Source organism: Hesperophylax consimilis, chromosome 29, assembly GCF_061612785.1.
Source record: "Hesperophylax consimilis isolate HC1 chromosome 29, BYU_Hcon_1.0, whole genome shotgun sequence".
Lineage (NCBI taxonomy): Eukaryota > Metazoa > Arthropoda > Insecta > Trichoptera > Limnephilidae > Hesperophylax > Hesperophylax consimilis.
The window spans coordinates 17,060,021-17,083,642 of record NC_142864.1 but is presented as its reverse complement, the minus strand read 5'-3'; the positions used below and the strand labels follow the sequence as shown (position 1 = coordinate 17,083,642).

The 23,622-nt window shown below is 33.6% G+C and overlaps 1 protein-coding gene across 1 annotated transcript in view; it reads left to right on the top strand.

The window, feature by feature from the left end:
* The window catches only part of Vinc (vinculin), a 146,714-nt gene that overhangs the window by 46,158 nt on the left and 76,934 nt on the right, over positions 1–23,622 (top strand). Inside the window, exon 2 of the mRNA XM_089649321.1 lies at positions 22,047–22,154. Coding sequence (XP_089505447.1) covers positions 22,047–22,154 — 108 coding nt within the window. The remainder of the gene's footprint in view (positions 1–22,046; positions 22,155–23,622) is intronic.

The window sequence follows — 23,622 nt, the reverse complement described above, 5'->3', positions numbered from 1 at the left end:
ACATCACTAAAAGTGGTTTCACCTTGTCAAAATAGTAAGTTTTAATATCATTATCTTATCCTATTAAGCTTTACAGAGGTCATGTATCAAATGAAACTTGCATTAAAACCATTAAATGTCTCCTTATTAACATTAGTCAACTCTCAACTGTATTAACCTCTGTAAATTTTGAATGTCAAGTGACGATCGTCAAGTACCGTGGCACCGACACGATGAAATAATCGAGACCAGTTAAGACCCCGTAGTAAGCGCTCAAAGATGGTTTGAAAGGGAGATACTCATAAAAATAAATAACTCAATACTAAAAAAACTATAATAATTAAGAGAAAATGGTGAAAATATTTAATAAAACACGAATTGTTTGAAATAGAGCAAAAATCTCTCGACAGAGGCTTTAGTTACATTTAAAGATACACTGTGAATTTTTCATGCCTATAACATATTAAATAACAGAACAAAACGTGTTTTTAATAATTTTCGGAGCTTTGCGATTTTTTTTCTATCGAGGGAATTTCACATAGTTAACGTTTCGGCATAACAAATGGTATAGATATAATCTACAAAAATATTTTTTTTTATGGAACTTAAAAAGTTAACGAGATATTTGTTATAAATCTGTAGAAATTGGGTTTATAATGTCTCCCTACGAATTGTATGCGCTTACATCTTGTTAGGGTATTTAAATGATTAAATATTTACTGGATATAGCACGTCGATGTTTTACTTTGTTGGTATTTTAGCTTTGTTTTCTGACTTTCATTGAAATTTTTCTTTTATTGTACATCATTTAACTGTTCTTCCTGTTCTGGTGCCCCTAAAACTGCAACCAAGAACAACTTTCGTGGAACAACTAAACACATACCAATCGTTTCAAAAAGTTTCACGTCTCCCAACAATTCCCCCCTGGATTATCAGCTGCACAGTCTTATATTTGTGATGTCGCCAAGATAATATAGTCTCTTTGTTAAATATATAAATATATATTTCAAACTTTTGACCATTCGATGAAGACTCTCTATTCGTCATACTATCATTCGATTGATGACGAAATTACACATGGATATAATTATCACTGTTTTATTTTGGTAATTTTTTACATTTGTTGAAAAGAATGTGACCTTACTGGCGTACCCCGTTCCAAGGTCAAAGTCTGGTGCAATTTGATGGGAGCACTCTCCCCAATAAAGACTCCATTGAAATGCTTGGAGTTACTATATCAGACCAGCTCAAGTATCGGGGATCCATAGAAGCCCGAGTAAATCAGGCCTCCAAAAAGTTGGGCGTCTTGTACAGGGCTAGGAGATTCTTCAACAGTGACCAGCTGCTGACCCTGTACAAGTCTCAAGTCCGCCCAACTATTGAATTTAGGAGCCACCTTTGGGCTGGTGCCCCAAAATACTTGATAAACCTGCTTGAATCTGTGCAAAGGAGAGCGATCCGTCTGATTGACAATGCATAGACGCAATGTAGGCATGCTGTGTCTGTTTTACAGGTATTTCAATGGAGCCTGCTCCAAGGAGCTAGCAGCATTGATTCCTGATGCACCGGTGCACGTGCGCGAAACTCGACGGACACGAACTGAACACCCGTTCACGGTTGACGTTGGCTTCATGAGAACGGGCCGTTTTTACGACTCGTTTTTGTGTAAGTCGGCTCGTATGTGGAACGAGCTACCGGCATTTGTTTTTCCTCCCTCCTATAATCCGAGCCTCTTCAAGGCCCGCATCAACGATTCCCTTCCTACTGCCCCTACCTTATTCCGCCTCACAACGCCGCCTAACCGGGTGGTGACATAGTTCCCCTGTCTGTACACTGCACAGGCAGGGACACTATTGTGAGGTATCACATAAAAAAAGGTAACATTGTACATGGTAATTTGTATGAATTATAAATTGTCAAATTGGTCAAGTTTTTTTATTGAGTCATTTTTGTAAACGTTCAAAATATACAAGAGGTAAATTATAAAGCGAAATAATAGAAGAAAAACATAACATTATACAAGAAAAATGTATAGTGGAAAAAGATACAAAAGAAAATCATAACATTATACAAGAAAACTGTATAGTGGAAAAACACACAAATGACAGAAAAACATAAAATTATATAAGAAAATTGTATAGTGGAAAAACATACAAAAGAAAAACATAACATTATACAAGAAAAATGTATTGTGGAAAAACACACAAAAGAAAAACATAACATTATACAAGAGAATTGTATAGTGGAAAAACATACAAAAGAAAAACATAACATTATACAAGAAAACTGTATAGTGGAAAAACACACAAAAGAAAAACATAACATTATACAAGAAACTGTATAGTGGAAAAACATACAAAAGAAAAACATAACATTAGACAATAAAACTGTATAGTGGAAAAACATACAAAAGACAAACATAACATCATACAAGAAAACTGTATAGTGAAAACACATACAAAAGAAAAAAATAACATTATACAAGAAAACGGTATAGTGGAAAAACATACAAAAGAAAAAATAACATAACGTTCATCTTTGTTAGGTTGCAACATTTTATCTATAGTATTCCTTCCCGTGTCCATAATCCATATCTTAATACTTCTTCTGAAGTCGGTTATTTGTTTAGTGGTTTTTATTGCAAGAGGGACGATATTAAATAGTTTTATAGAGAAATTTTGCTAATTTCTTTGCCCAAAAGTCGTTTTAATTGTAGGTTGGTGAAATGTATGTTGTAATCTTGTGAATAGACTCGAGTTTGTGTGTGCAAAGTTATCCTGGTTTTTTAATGCATAAATTAAAATATCTCACGAATATAATTGTTTCAGAGACATTACAGGGAATTAAAACATACTACACCTACACTACTTAAATTACATGTACTTAAATTGCACCTACCGGAATTAAACACCCCAAAAAACACACCCTAAATAACGCAACCTATCCCTAAATTTAGTTTTTTTTTTCAAATATGGAATTTATTTAGCACACACTTAAACACTCTACAATTAAACATATTTTTTGACGTATGTATTTCTAGTAGGTGTAATTCTCTCCATGTGTAATTGCGGGTGTGTGTAATTTCGTCCGGACGCCATTTTGAGGATGCGTCTATTATATTATCATCATTTCAAAAGCTTCTCTCGTATGTGTCAATGGTTTGTTTAGTGTCCAGGTTTTCAAGCCTGATTATTTTCATTCTGATCCTTGAATACATTTTAGGTTACGGTTCAAATAATCTAAAAGCGTTCATGAATTGTTGTGTGAAGCACGTTCCATCCTGCGAGTAAAGCCTGCGACATACCACGCTATAAGCGCGCTATATTTTCGTGGCTTGGCCTATTTCAGCGTATTGCTCGCCATACAATCCCAATGGGAAATAGGCTAAGCCATGATGCATTATTATATATGTATTATTCTCACTACAAAAAATAACTAAACACAAATTAATATCATAATCCATGATGAAAATTGTGACAATGTCAACTGTAAACTACTTAATTCTATTTGTACTGTAATCAACTCTTCTTCTGAAATTAAATATCTTGGTGTGATCATCGATGAAAATCTGAAATGGAAAAGCCATATTACGGAGTTAGTAAAGAGAATAAGGAAATGTATATATATATTTGTTAGGTTAAGAAATATTTTTAATGTGAAAATAATAAAAAATGTGTATTATGCTCTTGTCCACTCCCTGCTTATCTACGAATCATAGGTTGGGGAGGATCTTATAAAAACAACCTAAACTTAGTAAAAGTCTCGCAAAAAATCATTATAAAGGTAATACTTAAAAAAAACTCTACTTTCCCAACAAAATTGCTTTTTAAATTGTTTCCAGTACCAAATATTGATGATATATTTAAGCAAACTTCCATTTTTAAAATGTGTAAAGAAAAAAATAACACAGAATATCAAGAATTTTACAAACTTATGAGAAATGGAAATCAATTTATTACGCCAATCTTTAAAACAACTCAAATGCAAAACCATTATATTTACCAAGCCATAAAAAACTACAATAATCTCCCTTCCGAATTGCGCTGTATTACGAACCAACAAGAACAAATAAATAAAATCAAACTTTTTTTCCAAAAAAACTTATAGTAAAAAAAAAAATATATATATATATTATTATCTAAAGTTTACACATAACATAATATTATAACATAGAATCTAAGTAAGAATCGTGGCTCCCTTATCTGGCACAAGAGCTCCTCTTTTGTGATAAGGTATACATGACCAATTATCAACCTAAATATTATATTTTGCAAAATATGTATGTATTAATGTAACCCATATGATCTATATTAAAATAATAATTTTAAAAAAATATATATATATACCGAAATCTGCCAGCCCCATTATCAGAGATGTGCAAAATGGGTACCCAAAACCATTTGAAATGCAAAATGGAAATGGGTCAAAACTTTTCCATTTGAAAATGCAAAATGCAAAATGGTTTTTAGAAAAGCATTTCAAATGCAAAATGCAAAATACCTATTTTCAAAATGCATTGAAAATGAAAAATGGTTTCTCAGGTCAAACAATTAAAATAATTATAGAATTTTTAAACAATTTTGTCATTTAATAATGGATATCAATGTAGAAAAAACATATTACATGATGGTAAATCCAAAAACACCAGTTTTTTCAACAAAACACAATCCAAAACGACCACATATTATGAAACCACAAAAAATTTGCGCGGGACTAATTTTGCCAGCGTAAAACATAGAAAGTGCTATTTAACATATAATATTACAGCGTCATGGCCCCATGTTCAGTAGGTATTTTTTGTAATGGTATCACTCAATTGCCAGGGCTCCTACCAGGGAGAAACTTGACAAATGTAAATTATCTCTCTGGTTTATTTATGTATCTCTCATAGCGAGGTTGAGGACCGACTGATATTTGGGGCTAATAAAAAAAAGATGAGTGGAGATGGTAGGAAGAATGTTGCAAAAAAGCATTTAAAATGGAAAATGCATTGAGAAAAGCATTTAAAATGCAAAATGGTTTTTAGAAAAGCATTTAAAATGCAAAATGGAAAATACCCATTTTGCATTTCCATTTGAAATGGATTTATTTGAAATAAAGCACATCTCTGCCCATTATTAGTTCGACCAAAAACAAAATACCTACCCTATCTACCCTAGCGTCAAAGCGCGGTGCGGGAGGAGAATACGGTGTGGCATGCCGGAATCAGTGCACGGCTAATAAATCATGCCTTTTCTGTGCATGGCGAGATACGCTGATCTGTGCACCTTCTTTTGCTTGCAGTCTAGCTATAATGAATGAATTCATCGTGTCTGCGGGATTTTTCCTGTAGTAAGGATGTGAAGACCGCCAGTTGTCTCCTAGCCTTTACTTCTTGTGTAGGTATACCAGCTATGACGTAAAGTTAGTGATAATAACTGAGCGCCCCCGCTGTCAGCATTAGCGCTGTCCTGCCCCCGTACGGATAAAAGAATAATCATAACTTTTGATGCTAAAACTGTGGCACAAAATAGAAATAAAATATGTCAAAATTCTGACTTTGAAAATCAACCCGTAAAAACCGACATTTACTTTGTATATTAACTGCTGTAATCTCATTTCAGAGAATGTCATTATGTGTCAGCGTGTGTATTCATGATTGCCACCAAAAGTTGACAGAATGCATTGTCATCGACGACGAGTCTATATGCTGAGTCAGCTCGATCGGATGTCAGGAAGTGGGTTTATTTCCGCTTCCAATATTTGCATTCATTTTTTACCAAAACAACAAATGACATTCAATTAGATTTATTTAAAAATCTAACCTTTTCATATTGACGTTTTCTTAAAAATGTTTTTTTTTTTTTTTTCAAATCTTTGGTTCCTTTTTATGTGCACGAGAGTCCCAATTACTCCCAACCTTCTAGAGCCAATGAGAATAAGGCATCCCCAATTTGGTATGTTGTGAGGTTGAAGGTAGTAGGGAGGGGAAGGAGGTGGGGAAGAGATGGATAGGGGGACCTGATAAGTCCAACATATGGCACTGTGGGATATCTATATAATATAGCTATATAAAAACTAACGCGTATTCGAATACAACGTTTGTCAAAATTTCAAAGCAATTGGTGAAGAACTTTCAGAGATTTAAAATTTTGTACAAAAAAACATTTATATTTTCATTTATGTACTAGCTGTACCCCGCCATGCGTTGCTGTTGCTCAGTTTGTCTGTGCAGATAGAGAAACAAAAGTATGTGTTGCTTTTACCTCAAACGGATGGCCTTGATTTTTTTTAAATAATACAGATATACAACACACTCTCGAAATCAAATGCAACGTTATGTTAAAATTTCAAAGCAATTTAAACTCGGTATTCCCATTGAAAGTATAAACTATAATTACTTGGTGAAAACATTAAATTTATTAAAACTCTCAGATCGAAGAATTATATCCGACTTAATATTTATGGTAAAAATTGTAAATGGTAGTGTAGACAGCCTTGATTTAATTAACCTCATTGAATTTCATGCACCCATAAGAGCTACTCGCTCTAAAACCCTCTTAAATTGTAACAATTCTAAGACTGAACATTTGAAACACTCGCTTGTACCTAGATTACATGAAATTAGTAATAGGTACGCAGATGTAGCTGATCTGTTTAACTGCACAGAAGCTAGGTACAAAAAGGTTTAATATCATATCTTTTCATACTTACGTAAAAAGTCAAATAAATATATATATAAAATGAACTGCCTGGGGCAACTGAGGAAACTTGGTCAATAAGGTGAACCAACAGCTTAATTGGCACTTACCTACTTTCAACCAAAACCTGAAAATAAATGCATACATTTTAGCTATTGTAATATATTATATCATGTATCTATACAATCATATATTTCAATCAATACTAATCTAACCTAGTCTACCTATAAGTTTTGCATGTAATTGTATCTCTAACTTTTTATATCCATCTAGAGTTTCTGTTAATTGTATATTTTCTGATGTCACTGTTTATAATTTACTGTATATGGTATATTTTATACCGTTGATAAAAATAAAATAAAAGATTTTGAAAAAACGAACATTTACATTTTTGTTTATAAATATATATTTATTTATTTCACATATACGGCACAACATGTGCCATTCACATACTAATTTACAGAGAATAGTACAGCAACATAAGGAATGCAACAATATAAATCTAAGTATAATGGTATAATCAGTAAATAGTAAGTAAGGTTAAAAGTATGAAAAAAAGAGATATAATTATAATATAAGTAGCAATCTGTAGTATAGTAATAAGTCAAAGTAAGAAATTATATGTAATAATACAAAAAAGTAGTATATAAACTTTTGGGAACCACTTTTCTCCCACACTCCGTTCAAATTTTATCAATGGTCGAAATAAATTAATCGAAACCACACAATCACTCCCAACAATATAAAACCTAACTTTATTTTAACTTCATCACTTGCTCATTAGCATCTCGATCACGAAGCTTCGATTAACTTAACATTTTTCAATTCGACCCCGATAGAAGAATGTTAGAATTACTATATTAGGCAAAACTATGAACTTATGATGAGTTAAACTTTAAACCAAAGGCGTTCTGAATGTATTAATTATTATAATTAATACATACGTCATGACGTATTGTGTGGGTTAGCAAAATATAGCGTCATCTGTTTCGTTATTTTTTATACCGTTTAAAGTTGGATCCAACGCACATTTTTATATGACCAGCACCAATTAAGGGTATTTTTCGCTCAACAACAACACATTGAACAAAATTTGGTAATATGTATCAAGTCATAATTATTACCTTTCCCTGTCTCGTAGGTCATGTCATAATATGATTTCTGTTTTGCAAGTCACCGTCATAATATTATCCCTGTTTCGAAGTCATGTCATTATATGGTTTATTTTATACACGTGATCGTCATGATATTATCCCTGTTTTGTAGTCATGTCATTATATGATTTCCGTTTCGCAGGTCACCGTTATAATAGTATCCCTGTTTCGAAGTCATGTCATTATATGGTTTATTTTATACACGTGATCGTCATAATATTATCCCTGTTTCGTAGTCATGTCATTATATGATTTCCGTTTCGCAGGTCACCGTTATAATAGTATCCCTGTTTCGAAGTCATGTCATTATATGGTTTATTTTATGCAGGTCACCGTCATAATATTATACGTTTCGTATGTATTGTATGTTGTTGTCACCATGTCGTCATTTACATCATTTCGTAGTTCATAACATTAACACATTTTCATCGTAATATTGAAGGTCATGATAAAATTAATAAAGTAATCATCGTTTCGTAGGTCACGTATATCATAAAGTAATCATCATTTCGTAGGGCACGTATATCATAAAGTAATCATCATTTCGTAGGGCACGTATATCATAAAGTAATCATCATTTCGTAGGTCACGTATATCATAAAAATTGGCTATGAATCACTTGAATTTCAACCGTTATTGTTGGCGGAAGATATTTCGATAAAATGAGGTAATTTCCAAAATTTGTCATAGTTATTTTTACTCTCGCATCGCAACCAACATCTCGCTAAAACATTATTATAAGAAGTGTTTATGGGAAGTAAAATAGATAGTTGTTTCGATAAAGTACACCGACCAGATGAACCGACAGAATTGGGATGTTGGCGTGTCAGTGTGCCCGAAGCAGGCTCGCTTTTTCCTCACTTTCGCAGAAATTGACCAAACATTTTCACATGTTGTCTAATTTCTTTCTTGAGCAGATGTCTAAACAATTGAAAAACATTATCTTCTCAAATTTGTCATATCTGGGGATGCTGCACGGAGAAAAATCGATTTTTGCCCTCACCATAAATTAACGGCCCTTAATAATAAAACATCAAATTAATAATGTTTTATTGATTTGCTTTGATAATATATCATTTTTGGGCATTAATGAAAAACTAATGTTTACGAGACAATGTTTTTATGCATAGCACAAAGAGTAACATTTTTATTTAAGCAATAATTACTAACCTGAAACACCTATATAAATTTTAAAAATCTTCCGAGTAAAAATAAATGCCGCCGACGGGAATTGAACCAGCAGCCTTCTGATCAGCCAGCCGGTCAGGTGCTCTACCAATAAAATAAATAAACCCTAATAAGAAGAAAAAGATAAAAACTCTATTAAGCAATATTTGTTGAATGAAAAATACTAGTACATATTGAATAATTCGGCGAGTTTTGAATAAGCCGACGTAGCGTAATTGGTAGAGCATCTGACCGGCAATCAGAAGGCTGTGGGTTCTATTCCCGTCGACGGCATGTATTTTTTTTTCTGATTTTTTTTTTCAATTTTTGTATGTATTCCAGGCTAACAATTATTGCTTAAAAAATATTTATTTGTTTACGCATTGAAGGATTTTACACGTATACATTGTAGGTAGGTTATTCAGGAGTAGAATAATAAGTATTGTTCATAAAATAGTAAACTGAGTATGAATGATATAAGCAGGTACAATACAAGTTATCATAGAGAATTCTGTTGTAAAAAGGAGTACAATAATTGCATAAAATAGAGTACAAAATAATTACTATAAAAGTACAGGGTTTTCCAATAAGAGGTGTTATTTTGATATTCAATCGTAAAAGATCAATGGTTTTGTTGCTTGTGTGGCACGTAGCGTCGTCTTGTTGAAAGTAAACGTTGTCCAGATCAATACCATCCAATTCTGGCCATAAATCATTAATCATCTCTCGATAGCGAATCCATTCACCGTAACTGTTGCTCCAGCCTCATTTTCGAAAAAGTAAGGTCCAATGACTCCGCCGGACCATAAACCGCACCAAATAGTCACACGTTGGAGGATAGAGAGGCTTTTCAACAATAACTCTTGGGTTTTCCGAGCCCCAGATGCGACAATTTTGCTTGTTGACGAAGCCACCGAGGTGGAAATGGGCCTCATCACTCAAGATGATTTGCATTTGATTCACTCAAGTGAATTTTTATAATTTCAATGCGTTGTTGAAGCGTGTATTGTTCCATTTTTATTAATGGCGTAGTTTTCACTTGTCAAATGTCAAAAAATGACAGCTTCAAAAGTAACATCTACCGAAATAGCGGGCTATTCAAAATAACACCTCTTATTGGAAAACCCTGTAGTTCCAGAGCAATGTGTAGTAACTTTGTTGATATTAATAAAAATAAACCTGAACAGTTAGTTGTAAAGTATATTTGTATTTAGCAAATCTTTTTTACGCCAGATAGAATGTTTTACAGAACATAGCTAAATTAATACAGCGATAAAAAGTGTCTCAGGAGTCCCAACTGCTCCCAACCGTCTGGGGCTAGTGAGACTATGGCATCCCCAATTGGGATATGTTTTGGGGCTGAAGGTGGTGGGGAAGGGAAGAGGAAGGTGGGGAAGTACCTAGCTATTCGGAAACACGGCTAAAGTCATTTTAAACATTCACACCAAGCCGATACGTGCCGCAAATTTATTTTATTTTATTTATTTATTTAACGCCCAGAGGGCTTTTACGTGTAGGTGGTACAATTTTAATGACAGACAGTTTTGAAACATGAGAAAGAAATGATAAAAATAAAATTACATTAAAAAATATATAATATGCTGTATATTATTTTAAACGAGTAATTTCTGTTATTTGTTTTTGGCGTGTTATGCCTTGTTGCAGTGTCCATCATCAGGGCAGATGTGTTATTACCAGAGATGTGCATAATGGGTACCCAAAACCATTTGAAATGCAAAATGGAAATGGGTCAAAACTTTTCCATTTCAAAATTGTTTAAAAAATACCTATTTTCAAAATGCATTGAAAATGCAGAATGGTTTCTCAGGTCAAACAATTAAAATAATTATAGAATTTTTAAACAATTTTGTCATTTAATAATGGACATCAATGTAGAACAAACATATTACATGATGGTAAATCCAAAAACACCACGACCATAAATATACCACTCTCACCACGACTACAGATTATGAAACCACAAAAAATTTGCGCCGGACTAATGTTGCCAACGTAAAAACATAGAAACTGCTATCTAACATTTAATATTACAGCGTCATGGCCCCATGTTCAGTATTTAAATCAGTATTTTTTGTAATGGTATCACTCAATTGCCAGAGCTCCTACCAGGGAGCAACTTGACAAATGTAAATTATCTCTCATAGCGAGGTTGAGGACCGACTGATATTTGGGGCTTATGAAAAAAAGATGAGTGGAGATAGTAGGAAGAATATTGCAATAAAGCATTTAAAATGGAAAATGCATTGAGAAAAGCATTTAAAATGCAAAATGGAAAATACCCATTTTGCATTTCCATTTGAAATGGATTTATTTGAAATAAAGCACATCTCTGGTTATTACACTGTGTTATTATTTCGGACACTGCAATGCTGTCCGAAACGTTGGCTAAAGAAGGAATTAGCGCAACACGGCATAACACCCCAAAAACAAATAACAAAAATACTTTTGGCCGTGAAAATCTTAAATCATATTTGAGTAATTTCTGAATTAACACATATTAATCAAATATAATTATTTGCGCACACCGGGATTTGAACCCGCGACCTTCAGCTGCTAGTCGAGGGCCTTACCCCTCGACCGTCGCAAGGCCGTCAAGAAACGGTACGAAAGATATAACATTTAGAACGTAATTCTTGACATTTTTTAATATTTGATTGGGTGGTTTTTACAACTTATATTATAGTATAACTTGCTGACCACAAGGCAGGTAAATTGTAAACGCAAATATATGATTCACGTGATAAATATTCTCTGAAGTGTATTATTTAATAAATTAATATTAAACAATGTGTTGGTTATACTATTAAGTCAAACCTTCTTGTGGTCGATAAGAAAATGAGAATAAATTGAGTGACGCCATTTGGCTGCATTCCCATCACATTATTCAATGTGGCTAATTAATGGCCGGAACCAAAGAATTGACCGTAGGAAAAAAGAGTTCACTTGAGTCATATTTATTTCTTGGTAACTAAAGTGAAATATGAATGTATTAGACGGGATAATACGGCGAGTGGTATGAAGTATTGGATTAAGGCGATGCCATAGTACGTAGTAATGCATTATCATGTGTTTTTGGTTTGAAAATTTGGTCGCCTAGAAATGTTTCAGATGCTTTAATTAAATATTGCGAGTAGAATACATCTTGGCCTTTAAAATAATCGAGTATTTTTTAGATAAGTCTTTTTATAAGCCCAGAAAAAAATCATGTATAAGGCCTATGAAAACTGCTTTAAAGTTCAAAATCTCCTACTCACGAACCCATTTTCGGTTATGATTTTATTGTATAGTGTGGAAAATTAAGTTATTTATAAAATGACCAAAAAAAATTAATTATTTATGCCTGAACATACACAAAATAAAATATAAGGCACTTTTTGGCCATGTTTATTTCTTGCATAAATCAAAACAGGCGGATGGTGTTAAGCGGGAATTTAAACCTTATCGCCATCTACGTAGGGGTTGTTATTGATAGCGGCTCAATTTAAAATATTACACAACGTAGTGCATCGCCTTAAAGGTTGTTTTACACGATGTTTTTTTCGTCCAATTTCCATACTGGCTTTTCGTGTAGATTCTGGATGAAAAAAACGACGTTATATTATTGTACCGATTCTCGTACAGTTTAAGATGGCGGACATTATTCGACATCTGTCATTTTTTTATCCCCTAAAGCTTCTGACATTTTGCAATGTACTGGTCTTACTGTCAGAATACCCACTGATTCCGCGGAAAATATTTCCACATTACTTATTTATTTATTTAATTTATTCATTTTCGGGGAATCGACAGTTTACATTTAATCAGTTTGTACATAAGTATTGTATAGCTAAAATAAAACCAATAATGAATTTCCTCCTTGTGACTTTACCTCTACTGAGACAGCATAATATGGAATAAGTAAATTAAATTTGTGAGAAAGGAATATGAATTTAATAATTTATACAAAACAAAAGATTATATAAAACGAAAAATTTACAAAACAATACATTTATAGCCATGGAGAGAGGTTGTAGATATAAATCAAGTCATAATAGAGATATAAACAATAGAGACATAAACATTATTCACAAACCATCAGAGAAATATTCTTTTATGGACCTCTTGTATTTGGTAAGTTCGGAACTGAAAATATCATATAAAAGCGTAAGGGGTTAAGTAAGTTACTTAACCCCTTGTAAGTTAGTTATATTATGTGGAATTGTTGCAGGTTTTTTCGTTTCATATTTAAAATATGTGTCTATTATACGTGTTTATTACCGATTGTGAACGTGTATTATTCACAATTTATTTAAAATGAATTAATTCATTTATATACATGATAGTTATTGACAGTCATAGTATATATATAAGTAAACAAGACAAAAGAAAAAACAATATAGGTAATATACTTAAATAACGGAACGTATATATATATATATATTAGTACAAAGTTAATGAAGAATAAAACAAAAAAAAACCTGTTATGCAGTGACCGCGTTAAAATATGCACTGCTAAAATGTTTAATTAGTACAGCTTTATACTTCAGTAGAGGCATTTTAAAAACATCAGCTAACATAGCATAAGAGTTACCAATGGTGTCTAATCTATTTATATTAACTCCCGCCCCGCATTGCTGTGACTCAGACTGTCTGTGAAGAATAGCGCGTGTTGCGTTTACGTCCAACAGATGGCGCTGTTTAAAAAAACATGCTTTTACCTGTCACAGGTGAAATCTATATAATATAGGTATAATAAATGACACGTTGTGTAAAAATTTCAAAGCAATCGTTAAATTGAGATTTAACATTTTAAACAAATGAACCATAACATTTTTATATAAATTGTAAAATTGTGCTTAAAAATATCCAAATTCAACAATCAACAAATAAAAGAAATAATTCTGCCGTTTATTTCATATTTTTTAATTAACTACCGTTGCTGTGACTCAGTCTGTCTGTGCAGATAGAGAAACAGTAGCGCGTGTTGCTTTTACGTCCAACATATGGCGCTGTTTTTCAAAATATCATATTTTTACCTATCACAGGTGACACCTATATAATGGTGACCGGATAAATCATCAAAATGATAATTCATTACATCTTTAAAAAGTTATATAAAGTGATGAAACAAAAACTTTATTAACTGGGTTAAGTAGGTTTGGTTAGGTTAGGTTAGGTTTAAATATTTTTTTTCATCGTTTCTAATGACTTTATATTACTTTTTAAAGGTGTGTTGAATTGTCACTGTGTTGAGTTATCATGGAACCCTATATAATATGAGTATATAAAACACAAGCTTTTTCGAATGCAACATTGTGTCAATATTTAAAAGAAATCTGTGAAGAACTTTGGGAGATCTAAGATTTTGAACAACCGAACATTTATATTAATACTGTAGACTGAAACCGTAGTATAATTGTCTCAATAATACTCAAGGGAACCTTGATCCGATGGTAGGAACACAAAAGTGAATCAATTGAATTATTGTGAAATTTGAAATGTGTTGAATCAAACGATTTTTTTGTGAAATTCGAAATGTGTTGAATCAAATGATTTATTGTGAAATTCGAAATGTGTTGAATCAAATGATTTATTGTGAAATTCGAAATGTGTTGAATCAAATGATTTTTTGTGAAATTCGAAATGTGTTGAATCAAATGATTTATTGTGAAATCCGAAATGTGCTGAATCAAATGATTTATTTGTTGACTGCAACGGCAAACGGATATGCCGGTCTTGCCCAACGAGTCTCGCTTTATAAAAAGAGACATCCTTCGATTGTAGCACCACATTTACATAATCATTTTATGATGCACTATAAATTAGAAAAAAAAACATCGTCATTCGATTCATAGAATAATAAAACAATTATTAATCATCGATAACAATGGTTACTATAACACTAACATAGTAATATTATGTATTATTACTTAATGTTTTGGTTCTCTTCCACGAAGGCGAACGGATAACCATTGTCTCTTTCCTTCCACGTATAACAATAATAATTTCGCGCCAAATGTTCTGTCAGACTTCGCGCCAATTTAGCGTCAGTTTGAATTTTTAATTTTCGAACGCGCAACCGGAAACGAACACGGTTCTAAATTTAAATTGCGCCGTCCAATCAGCGACGGTCTAGCGGACTGACAGAGATTCGGAACAAAGGAGTTCTATATTTATGTAACATACTATTATTTGAACCGATTTACAATTTGTTTATTCCCGGCGTCGCCAGGGATTTTTTAAAATTATTTTTTAAGTATTAAAAAGTTAAACAAAAACATCTCGAGTCATAGACAACCAGACCAGGGAGAAATATCTGCCAAAAAGACCCTATGGGTGTTTGATGTCTGAAAATGGTTTTAGGGGTCAACTGTCACAATACTACAAGATGCCATTTTGTTTCATTCGTATATAATTCGGCTACAAAATTTTCAGTTTCTGTTCCCACAAACAGTTCTCCAACTCGTCGTTGAAGGAGATTATAAATAAATGGTTCTTTGTGATAAATCAGGGATTTATTAATACTTCGCGTATTACAATGGTGACTCGATAGTCGACCTAACTAGAAGCTGGCTAATTGAGATCTGAAACAGTAAGTTTGCCTGGGAGCATTCCCACTGGCCTTGGCGACTACTGTCCACTAGCTGCCATCTTGCGGACTTCCAAGCAAGCTCTATGCACTGCCCTCTATGAGTGCATCTGTGAAGCTCTTACTTCTCCACAAGGTTGATCTCACTTTTCCAGATATTTGCTTCTTCAGATATCACAGAAATATTAATTTTCCGCTTCATAATAAAGATTTATCCATATTGATTTATTTTTGGGGTATTATGCCGTGTTACGCTACCCCCTTCTTTAGCCAACGTTTCGGATAGCATTACAATGCCCGTCGTGCCTATTTTTTTTTCATTTAGTAGATGCGATACCGTGCTGCCAGCCCCAATTCACTAAGAGATGGTATTACGCTATAATTCAAAATTGTTTTCTGCGTTTAGTTTTGGTGTAGCCGTCAAGTACCGGATTCGAAGAACTGTTGAGCTCAGCCCCGTCGTCTTTATTAATATGAATTTCAATTGCCTCCGTCATTAGGCGTGCTCAATGCGTTTTAGGTCTTCCAAGGATCAGGAACAAATCATTACACATTATACATTTGCCCTGATGATGGACACTGTAATGCTGTCCGAAACGTTGGCTAAAGAAGTGGGTAGCCCAACATGTAAAGTACCTCAAAAATTATCCACCATATACTTTTGGCCTTGAAAATCTCAAACCATACCCAAGATTTTCCTCAAAATCGTGATTGTTTCAAAATGTGAGTATCTTTCTCACGACCGAAGTAATGAACGTGAATAATTCAATTTCTCACGTATTTCCCTAGGTCATGCGAATCCATTCTTTGGCTGGAATGCGCTATGATATCTGAAACACTATTATCTGGAGAAAATTATCGTCTTTGTGCCTCTTTCTATTGTTTGCAAAAGTGTGAGAAAATGTTTTCAAATTGTTTATTTCTATTCATTCTTTTCACACCGTCTGGAGAGTTATGTTTTTTGATACACAACTAAGTATTTAAAAATATTTCCTCGCTTCAGTATATCGACGCTCTTAAATTAAAAAAAAATCTAGTCTATAATAATGGGCGTTTTACAAGATGCTTTTTTCGTCCGTCGGTCCAGAGGTGGCCCAATGCTCTGGGCTGTCGATCTGTTTGATTTTTGAACTGCTGAGGTATTATTTTCTTCAGAGCGAATGCGTCAAAAATATTGCAGGTTTGGCAATCTAACCAATGCACAATGTTTAATTGAGTAAATAATGGAGGTGCTCACACCGAAACCATCGATATACATCAATTAGAAGGAACCACACACCATGTTACTCATTATTTATACTGCAGGGTTGGCAATCTAACCAATGCACAATGGTTAATTGAGTAAATAATGGAGGTGCTCACACCGAAACCATAGATATTAATTAATTAGAAGGAACCACACACCATGTTACTCATTATTTATATTGCAGTGTCGGCAATCTAACCAATGCACAATGGTTAATTGAGTAAATAATGGAGGTGCTCACACCGAAACCATCGATATACATCAATTAGAAGGAACCACACACCATGTTACTCATTATTTATACTGCAGAGTTGGCAATCTAACCAATGCACAATGGTTAATTGAGTAAATAATGGAGGTGCTCACACCGAAACCATAGATATTAATTAATTAGAAGGAACCACACACCATGTTACTCATTATTTATATTGCAGTGTCGGCAATCTAACCAATGCACAATGGTTAATTGAGTAAATAATGGAGGTGCTCACACCGAAACCATAGATATTAATTAATTAGAAGGAACCACACACCATGTTACTCATTATTTATATTGCAGTGTCGGCAATCTAACCAATGCACAATGGTTAATTGAGTAAATAATGGAGGTGCTCACACCGAAACCATCGATATACATCAATTAGAAGGAACCACACACCATGTTACTCATTATTTATACTGCAGAGTTGGCAATCTAACCAATGCACAATGGTTAATTGAGTAAATAATGGAGGTGCTCACACCGAAACCATAGATATTAATTAATTAGAAGGAACCACACACCATGTTACTCATTATTTATATTGCAGTGTCGGCAATCTAACCAATGCACAATGGTTAATTGAGTAAATAATGGAGGTGCTCACACCGAAACCATCGATGTACATCAATTAGAAGGAACCACACACCATGTTACTCATTATTTATACTGCAGAGTTGGCAATCTAACCAATGCACAATGGTTAATTGAGTAAATAATGGAGGTGCTCACACCGAAACCATAGATATTAATTAATTAGAAGGAACCACACACCATGTTACTCATTATTTATATTGCAGTGTCGGCAATCTAACCAATGCACAATGGTTAATTGAGTAAATAATGGAGGTGCTCACACCGAAACCATCGATATACATCAATTAGAAGGAACCACACACCATGTTACTCATTATTTATATTGCAGTGTCGGCAATCTAACCAATGCACAATGGTTAATTGAGTAAATAATGGAGGTGCTCACACCGAAACCATCGATATACATCAATTAGAAGGAACCACACACCATGTTACTCATTATTTATACTGCAGAGTTGGCAATCTAACCAATGCACAATGGTTAATTGAGTAAATAATGGAGGTGCTCACACCGAAACCATAGATATTAATTAATTAGAAGGAACCACACACCATGTTACTCATTATTTATATTGCAGTGTCGGCAATCTAACCAATGCACAATGGTTAATTGAGTAAATAATGGAGGTGCTCACACCGAAACCATCGATATACATCAATTAGAAGGAACCACACACCATGTTACTCATTATTTATACTGCAGAGTTGGCAATCTAACCAATGCACAATGGTTAATTGAGTAAATAATGGAGGTGCTCACACCGAAACCATAGATATTAATTAATTAGAAGGAACCACACACCATGTTACTCATTATTTATATTGCAGTGTCGGCAATCTAACCAATGCACAATGGTTAATTGAGTAAATAATGGAGGTGCTCACACCGAAACCATCGATATATATCAATTAGAAGGAACCACACACCATGTTACTCATTCTTTATATTGCAGGTTTGGCAATCTAACCAATGCACAATGTTTAATTGAGTAAATAATGGAGGTGCTCACACCGAAACCATCGATATGAATCAATTACAAGGAACCATGTTACTCATTCTTTATATTGCAGAGTTGGCAATCTGACCAACGCACAATGGTTAATTCAGTAAATAATGGAGGTGCTCACACCGAAACCATAGATATAAATCAATTAGAAGGAACCACACAACATGTTACTAATCCTTTATGTAACAAGATGTGAAACAGATAAAACACTTCCCGCCAAGGAAGAGGTCCTGGGTTCTTTTCCTAGATGCGACTGAATCTTTTTCTGTTTTACATCTTTCATTTTGAGAGTCATTAATATTGTCTTCAATGATTAATTATTTATTATATCTCTAAATAGTATAACATAAAGTAGCTATCCGCGTCTGTCTGTTTGTGCGCTTAGTTCTTCTAAACTACGCAACGGATTTTGACAGGATTTTCACTATCATTTAGAGAATTTCTTCCGGAAGGTTTATATATATAAAACATGCATATTATATTTATAGAAAGTATATAAAAGTCGTTGTTTTGTAATCCGAGTCGTAAAAAAATATTTACGGGCGCTTACATTGCTAACGCTGGCTAAACCTTATGAGATACATCAAAATAATGTACTACGGAATTGTATATCCTAAAAAGGCCCACAGAAAATTCCTCAACGGTATAAGTCTATCTCCTAAAGATAACTTCCAGTAACGCCGGGTAGAAGTCAGCCAGTTATTTATAAACCTACCTATTAGATTTTTCATATTGTTCACATGTGAGTTAGAATACTCCAATTATAATACGAATAACTCGTAACTCACATCTAATACAAAGAGATGCAAGAGATAAAAGTTATGAGGGTGAATAGTATTTGTCGTAAATATTAAAAGATAAAACTTTCTTCCGATGATTTTCTCAATATTTTCGTGATGATTCACCGCCGTGAATAGACTGGTTCTGCTATAAACAAAACAAAAATATTAACGAGTTCTTAAAATAACATCCAAGTCTTTAGGCGTGACTAACCGCTCATGTGCGTTCCCCAAAATCCACTCCTCTTAAATGTTGTTTACAGCCAAAATCAACTGCCAAATTGAAGTGTCAGAAATTATGTAACTTTGATTTTTTTTAGAGATTTTGTAACACAACGTGTATAAATCTGAACATTTGATCAAACGCTCCCCAATTGAACAAACGCTCAAAAATTGATCAAACGCTCCACAATTGATCAAACGCTCAGCAATTCATCAAACGCTCCACAATTAATCATTCGCTCCACAATTGAAAAAACGCCACGTAATTGATCAATTGCTCCACAATTAATAAAACGCTACATGATTTTATTTTATTTTATTTTTGAAGTGAAACTTCTTTACGCGCGTCATGCAATTTCTAGGACCGGAGTAAAACCGACTCATGACCGAAACGAAAATGCGGGTACCCCCACCACCGATTAAAGTTCATTTGATCTAGTCAAAGTTTTGAAGTAACATATAAATGCTTCTTAGCTCATCTCGACAACTGGCGTTGGTGGTGTAATGGTCAGCATAGTTGACTTCCAAGCAGTTGATCCGAGTTCGATTCTCGGCCATCGCACATTATTTTTTTGTTTTTAACGCCTTTTTCATTCAATATCTTATTTTTTAGTAGGTCAGAACATTTTTTAAAAGAAAATAATATTGCAAAATAATAAAAACACTTATCTCACTGTGATAAAACATTACTCCGCTAGAGCGCGCTTTGCGTTATTGTGTTGGATTAAAATTATTATCTAATCCGTATATTATGATAATTGTATTACATTTATTTAATTAATTTATTTATTTTGATAATATGTAATAATTTACAGAAAAAAAAATTAAAACTATCTCCCTCTGATAAAATATCCGTTCGCTAGAGCGCACTACGCGATCTTGTGTGGGATTCTATTTCTGTACATTGTACATTATTTTTAAAAATATATTATATTTTGGGTGTGATGTAGGTAACATTATAAAACATAACAAGCTCTCATATTTTCAGAACCTACATAATATAATCAATTTATGCGGCTTTGCTTACAGTTGGTGCTCAGCGTGGTTGGCTTTCAATCAGTTAAGCGAGGTTCGATTCTCGGCTGTGGCATTTTTGAAGTGAAACCTTGTTGAGGTGGGGGAGCCGCTCACGAACGTTCTCTCTCTTCTCTTCTTTCCTCTCTCTCAGACACCAGCGAACTGCGCCACGCCAAGCATCAGCTGAAACTAGAAGTTTCACTTCTGTCTTGCGTAGGCTTGACACACCCACTTTTTTATTTTAAATACATAAACGGCTATAATGCCTTTTATAAATAAACATATAACTGAGTACAAAAGTAAGAAAAATAATATCACTACATAATAATAGTTTTAAACTTAAAAATTTGAACATGATTGATTGAACGCCCCACAATTGATGAAACACTTCACAATTGTTAAAGCGCTCGATAATTAATCAACCGCTCCACAATTGATCAAATGCTCCACAATTGATCAAACGCTCCACGATTGATCAAACATGTCGGTTAGAGTATCATCTGATTAGGATACATGTGACACTACTTGGTGCTTCAAAACAGATCATTTTTACCGGTTTAACCTTTAACCCCTCATGCTAATTTGTTTGGTTTTACGAACAAACGGCTATTATCCGTAGAGTTAAATTGTTCTCTTTTCGGAACAGCTCATATGTCCTTGAACTTGAAAATTAACTTTGAAATTTGATAAATTGTTTAAATTCTGTGAAACAACCTGTCCTTAGTTTTCGGATACGTTCAGAAATATTCCATTTATTTGGATTTAATTACAAAGCGGAAAAATCACTCGAGTTCTCCGACTTTCTGAAAACGTCTTTAAGAAATATATTGGTCAATGGGGTGAATTTCTGACGTTTGTACACGTAGTTTGCCGACGAATGCCGATTTGGTAAACTAATGGCGCACTAAAACATGTTTGCCTTGCTCCTTGCCTCATTCACATTCATACATACTCTTCTATTATTCTGACTCTTGACATGGCCTGACTCAAGTATCGGTTTCACTTGATCGTGCCATGTCTTCGTCAGGCGTCCCCGACTTCTACTAAATAATCACAATATATAAAAATTCAGCGTGCGTATGTTTGTGCTCACAAAAATCGAAAAGTAGTCGACCGATATCGCTGAAAATTTAAGTTTGTTTTATTAATGCTAGGAGTGTTTAGAGAGTATTTAGGTTTGAATGGTAAAAGTAGTCGGGGACGCTCGATGGATACTTAACGCAATATCTCTGTTTCGAAATGAGATACGGAGAGTAGAGTCAATTCCGAACAAAAAATATTGTATTTTCTTAACACGATGAATAATTTATATATTAAATGAAATCTAACCTTTCCTTCTCTCCTTTCCAGGTTTCCCGGCTGGTGATACTCCACGAAGAGGCCGAAGATGGCAACGCTATGCCAGATCTCTACAGGCCCGTGCAGGCGGTGGCGCACGCGGTCAACAATCTCGTCAAGGTAGGCTGTCCTACAGATCATTCTTTTATTTATTTATTATTTATTGTGTTAGTTTATACAACATTTGAATATAAACAAGATAATATTTCATTTTGTAACTTTAAATATTTTTACAATAAACATAACATTTCTTTTTAAATACATTCATTCTTCAGACTTTCGGGCATTTCATCATACATCTTTAGTCCTTTGTACATTAGGCAGTTCTGTGATTTTGATTTCTTCATATGTGGCAATCTAATTCTATTTACATTTCTGGTTTCGTAATCATGAACATCTCTATTTCAAACGATTTTACCCTTAAAATATTTTGGCATTTGGTTGTTCATGACTTTATGCACAACAATTAACATATTAAATAACAGTCACTTTTGTATTTGAATCCAATTTAGCTGTTCTCTCATTCGATTAATGCTTGTGTATTTGCCTTTTCCCAGTACACATCTCATAGCTCTATTCTGTATAGCATCTAGTTTGTTCAAATTTCCTTCATTGGCCAAATATAACATAGTAGAGCAATAATATAATTGTGGAGCAACTATAGTTTTACAAATGAGCTCTGTAGTGTTTCCATTTAGTTTATTTCTTAATCTTCTAAAAAAAATTTTTTTTTTTGATACCTTCTTTAGCAAATATTTAAAATTTGCTGTGAAAGTGAGTTTTGAATCGAGTATTATTACACCCAGGTACTTAATTTCATTTACTTTTTCATTTCTTTAATTATTAATTGTCAATTTTAACTCTGTGTTATGCGTTTTGTTGCCAATTTCCATATATTTTTTTTTGTTTGCATTTAGTTTTAATTTGTTTAATTTCAGCCATTTCGCTATATTTTGTAGGTCTTCATTTAATTTATTGATTGCGTCTATGAACTCTTCACATGAAATATAGATTAATGAATCGTCTGCAAATAATCTAATTCTGCAATGTTTTATGGTTTTAATTATATCATTTATGTAAATAATGAATAGAATTGGACCTAATACCGACCCTTGCGGAACACCGAGGTTGTTTTCTATTGGTTCTGATTCTAAGCTTTCGACTTTTGTTACCTGTTTTCTTTCGTGGAGATATTCTCTGAAAAGATTTAGAGCTACTTCAGAAAGACCTATATCTTCTAATTTTTCCAAAAGTTTTTTTCCTTTCTATCGTTTCAAATGCTCTTTTGAAATCTAAGGATGCTGCAATGGTGATTTTTTCTTTGTCTGTTTCTTTCTTCCAAGTATCAATCACTATGTTTATTGCCGCTTCACAAGAGTTATTGTTCCGGAATCCTGATTGTTCGTCACATAATATATGTTTTTTCAAATACTCAACGAGTTGTTTCTTTATTACAATTTCTAGTACCTGTTCGTATTTGAGTGTTCGTGTTCGTATGAGTGAACCATAGGGAATGTAGATGGGTATGGCCATTAACCCTATAAATTTTAAGACAGATCCATTTCCAGGTCGCTGCATTATTTCTAGG